At 45.7% G+C, this 5,001-nt stretch overlaps 2 protein-coding genes across 2 annotated transcripts in view; one reads left to right on the top strand and one right to left on the bottom strand.

Moving 5' to 3' along the window:
- LOC106514705 (proline-rich protein 2) overlaps positions 1–1,959 on the top strand; it is a gene marked incomplete in the record, with an annotated part of 3,533 nt that extends 1,574 nt beyond the window's left edge. Inside the window, 3 exon segments of the mRNA XM_014004102.1 lie at positions 1–556; positions 876–946; positions 1,206–1,959. Of these exon segments, the coding sequence (XP_013859556.1) occupies positions 1–556; positions 876–946; positions 1,206–1,502 (924 nt within the window).
- Positions 1,960–2,671: 712 nt separating this feature from the next.
- LOC106514688 (uncharacterized) overlaps positions 2,672–5,001 on the bottom strand; it is a 4,139-nt gene continuing 1,809 nt past the window's right edge. Inside the window, exons 2-5 of the mRNA XM_014004086.1 lie at positions 4,049–4,375; positions 3,737–3,976; positions 3,478–3,660; positions 2,672–3,410 (exon numbers count right to left, since the gene is read on the bottom strand). Coding sequence (XP_013859540.1) covers positions 3,340–3,410; positions 3,478–3,660; positions 3,737–3,976; positions 4,049–4,375 — 821 coding nt within the window. The 3' untranslated portion in view covers positions 2,672–3,339. The remainder of the gene's footprint in view (positions 3,411–3,477; positions 3,661–3,736; positions 3,977–4,048; positions 4,376–5,001) is intronic.

Below are 5,001 nucleotides of genomic sequence, written 5' to 3' on the forward strand. Positions count from 1 at the left end.
CCCCATTACCCTGCAGCCAGCCCCCCATCCAGGCCCCCAGAGGTTCAGCCCCCCGCCCAGTACCCTCCACCGTCACCATCCCCTCATTATGACCACCAGACTCCACCTGTTGAGCCCCCCTGTCCCACAGAGCCCCCCTACCCTCAGCCGGCCTACCAGGGGGTCACCCAGCCCCAGAGGATGCCTGTACCCTGGCAGCCGATGCCCCCACCCAGAAACCCCAGCTACCCAGTCGGGTACGCCTCACCTCCGCCACCGTTCCCAGGTGCCCCACCCACCTCCTCTCAGGGGTACCACCCTGGACAGGGTCCAGTGCACCCCATGTACCCCTCAGGTGGACCGCAGTACCCCCGGTATCCTCTGGGGTACCAACCTTCATCCACACCTGAGGAGCTGCAGGTGAGCCAGGGGGTGATGGAGCAGCTGCAGCCCACTAACGGTGACTCCATGGTGGGGCACGGCCTGGTCAGGGTCCTGGGTCCGCTGGAGGGTCCGCCTGCTGCTAACGTTGCTAACACTGACAACAACCGAACCATCATAGTTACTTCTAATTATGGTAGGTAAACAGGGGGTTCTGGTAATGACTGTATGTGTCCAGCAGGGGGTGCTCATGTGCAACAGGGGGTTCTGGGTAATGACTGTATGTGTCCAGCAGGGGGTGCTCATGTGCAACAGGGGGTTCTGGGTAATGACTGTATGTGTCCAGCAGGGGGTGCTCATGTGCAACAGGGGGTTCTGGGTAATGACTGTATGTGTCCAGCAGGGGGTGCTCATGTGCAACAGGGGGTTCTGGGTAATGACTGTATGTGTCCAGCAGGGGGCGCTCATGTGCAAATGTTTTAATGCAGGTTTTGATGGAAAGTTTCTCCCTGCAGCGGTGAAGGAGGGCAACAGTTTGACCCGAACCGTGCTGCTGGTGGACCCACCACTCAACAATGAACCCATAGTAGGTACCCCCTACACACACACACACACACACACACACACACACACACTGTACCTAATGTCTAAACTTCCATATCCTCAGAATGAATCAGATAAAACAACATGGATCAAATATTTACACATAAAAAGACAAACATAAATAGTTCAGATGTTCTGACAGCAGCTTTATTACATCTTTGTTGAAAACCCTGAACATCGGGGTTTAAATGATCCCATCGTGGATAAAACAGATTCTGATCCATGTTCTTCCTCCCTCGCAGCTCGCTGTGGTTTCTGACCCGGACATCAAAGAAGCCTCCAAGGCGACCATGAAGCCCGGCAGCATCCCGGGCTCTCCGTCGTCCTACCGGGGCCACCGGAGACCGCACAACCCCGCCAAGACCTACATCCCATCTGGCGTCCCGGATCCCGCCCAGCTGGGCTACCCGCTGGCCATGGGCGAGCCGCTGTCGGTGGCGTGCAGCACAGAGGAGGACTTCGAGGGCGAGGGGTACCCCGTGAACTCATCCGGGCGGAGGAGGGGCTACAGGGGGCGGGGTCGAGAGGGTGGGTACTAGCTGTTTTTGTTTTTCTGCTTCTGAACGCCTCTCTGTGAAAACCAAACACTGTTTCTGTTCTGGTCTTTCCTCGGCGCGTACAATCTGAAGTTTACATTTCTGATCAGCTGAATGTAAAAATAAAAGCTTCAAGTTTCCTTTGAACCTAACGTCGGTGATGGAACTGATGTTTGAACTTGGAGATGAATGAGCTGGGATGTTTTAACACGAACATTTAAACACTGCTGTCTTTTAGCTGAATGAACGGATGAACTCTGACTCCGAGTGGAGCCTCGTCTGTAACGTTTAGAGCTGCAGGGTTTCTGGATGTTGGTTTTTAGATGCTGCTGGTTTCACCTGATCTCTGCCGTGCCTTAAGTTACCTTTGATCCGGTCCGAAACACTGCTGTACAGAACCAAAAACATGTCTGCCTTCAGTTGTTTTCTATGTGTTGAATTAATAAAAATCTGCTTTAAAGCTGTTGTTGGCTTTTATATACAGCCCTGCACCTTCTAATTTACATAAGAGGGTGAGAAGATGATTCTATTGGTTCTCCTGTTTTGATTGACACCTCTTTTGACCAACCGGGTTGCTCTATGGTGATTCTACACAGAAAGGTCCATAAGACCCACCCCCAGACTGCATAGTTTGATTGACGGTAGAATCGACCAATCAGCTCTGAGCTTCATTCTGACAGCACAGCTGTGTAGCCAATCAGCTTAAGTTTCATTTGGTTTATAGTTTTACAGGGTGGGAACCTTGTGTGGAGCAAGAAAAATGAAATGTTATTTATTTCATCCCCCTAGTGGTGAGGCAAACAGACATGGAAAACATGGATTTTAGGGCATTTTGTGGACAGTTAGCTGACTAAACATGGTGTTTCAGTGGAAATATATTTATTATTAAGTGTTCTGAGTGCTTCAAGACAAGGAAGAGTGATTTTTGTGGCCAGGAAAAGTAATAAAATATGGAAAATACCACTTCCTGTCGCCATTTTGAATTTTTTTTTTTTTTTTCAGAAATTGAGGACAAATCCAAGTAAGTAAAAAACATTTATTTATTTATTTATTTATTTATTTATTTATTTATTTATTTATTTATTTTGCTGCTGGTGGTTTTAGAAGCTGTGTGCATTGTGATGCTTTTAAAAAAGAGGTTATATTTGTTTTTGTTGTGTTTTGGCTGTTTGTTAGTGGAGGTTTGATGAATGTTTTTTAGCTGGGATACATATTGATTTTTTTTACTATGTTTTAATCATGTGAGTAAATATGATTGATTGGTTGAATATGATTTTTGGTGTTTTTAGCTTTCATATGAGTCCTCAGTAAAGTTTCTGTGTGGAAACATTTAGAAATCACCGTGTGGAAAATGTGTCCAGTGTATACAGTATGTGGACATGTATGTAATTATGAAATGGGACATGCAGGATTGTATTATGTCTCAAATATTCATTTTTGAAGCTACTATTACAGAATTTCAACTGGTAATAGTTGGGAATCTATATTATAGCCCAATCTTTTTTCCCTCCATACCTCTTTTGTTTTCTGTAATATTTTAAAAATTTAAATGAAAATTTAAGGAGAAAAAGTATCTTGATTTTAGTGTACTTTAACCTAAATATCTAAATACTAGTTACAGTTGCACAAAATATGACCGCAGAAGTTTAAAAATTCAGATTTACAGCTTTTAAAAGAGACCAACCCCGTGAATTTACTCCAAAGGGTTCAAGAGCAGAACTTAATTTAATTTGTTAGTTTTTTTAAGGCGGTTTATGGAAGTGTAGGTCCTGAATGTTGGGGGGTTTAATAGTTGGACCTCTGGTCCTGGTGAGCCCCGCCCTCTGATGGGTGATGTGGGTCAGAAGTCGTGCTCGGTGGTGACGTCGTCGCGCTCCTCGCTGGTGGCCGTGGAGTCGGCGGGTTGTTTTCCTGTGGGCGGAGTCACCAGAGGTCAGGATGATGTGTTGCAGTGATCGGTGCGTGTCTGGTTGTCTACCTGAGGTCCTGCTGCAGCAGATGGACACCAGGACGAAGGTGCAGACGCAGTACGGACAGACGACCAGCAGGTGGCGCAGGAGATGAAAAGCAGTGGGGTGAGGAAGAGGAGGAGGTGATGTGCTCAGAGGATCTGTTCTGTCAGGAGGAGGTGAGGAGGAGGTGGAGGTGTGAGGAGGAGGATCTGCAGGAGAGAAAAGCTGCTTCAGTCACTCTGCAGGATCAAAGCTTTAAACAAGAAGTGATGTCATCGTCTTCACCTCGGACCCTCAGGAAGCTCTGAGGAGACGACCCGGACTTGTCGGTGGAACACCAGTAAAGACCTTCATCGGACCGCTGGACCTCCTGAAGGTTCTGGGACGCGGCTGACCCCCCAACCATGTCCCCGTCCTTAAAGAAATAAGCTGAGTAGGCGGAGCCGTCTCTGTGTCTGCACTGCAGAGTGATGTCACTTCCTGTGAGGACAGGAAGTGCAGGGATCTCCAGGACGAAGGCACTGTCTGAACGTAAACAAACATGTAAACATTTACACAAACGAGACACGGCTGCAGAGCGTCAGCCGGACACGGTACCTTCTGGACGGGTCACGGTGAGGTTGACCTGCTCGCTACTCTGTCCAGAACCGGTCTGGCACCAGTAGAGTCCGGTGTAGGAGGCCAGGAGGTCCAGGACACACGTGGACTCTCTGAACACACAAAAACATGAAGCAGCTGTTCCACACTCCTCCGTCTGCCCTCCTCTGCTCCTCCTTATGGTCCATCCAGACTCCTGTCCAGCTCCTGGACAGCTCAGAGACACAGACTGTCCACTGAAGAACTGCTGCAGGTTTGGACTGATGTTCAGAGACACTGGAGGACAGCACAGTGGACCAGATGGTTTAGTTTGAACACATGCAGAGGCTAGCTAAGAGCAGCAAAAAGTCAGTTTGCAGTTGGCTAAAACAAGGAAAGCTAAAAGTAGCAAAGACAAGCTAATATTTTAAAACAACAAAATTATAAAAAGTTAATAAAATATGAAAAGATTAGCTAAAAGTTAAAGGTAGCAAAAAAAACATCTTAAAATACAAAAGTAACAAAGCGCTGCTATTAGTAGCAAAATGCTAGACAAAAGCTAAAAGCAGCTACAAGTTGAATATAGCAGAACTGTGGCTAAATGCTACAACCAGCTAGCTAAAGGCTAAATAAAGCATAAAAATAAAAAAGCAGAGCAACTAGCTGACGCTGATTATAAAGTATAAAAAATATGAAGGGTTTTCTCTGTTTTAATAGAAAAAATATATGTTAAGACAGAAACATGTGAAGGATTTAATTAAAAAAATTAGGAAGGTAATAATTACGGGATAAATCTTGTGTCAACAGGAACTAAATCTGAATTGCTCAGATTGAATCTGAATGTGCATAATTTAAAATAAAATGCATTGGTTTGAAAATAAATTTCACTAAATTGAAACTGATTTTAATAATTTGAATTTCAATTAATTTTCTTTGAAACTGTATTTTGATTCATTAAAAATTCAGTTTGACTA

This window comes from Austrofundulus limnaeus, unplaced genomic scaffold (genome assembly GCF_001266775.1).
Source record: "Austrofundulus limnaeus strain Quisiro unplaced genomic scaffold, Austrofundulus_limnaeus-1.0 Scaffold22, whole genome shotgun sequence".
Lineage (NCBI taxonomy): Eukaryota > Metazoa > Chordata > Actinopteri > Cyprinodontiformes > Rivulidae > Austrofundulus > Austrofundulus limnaeus.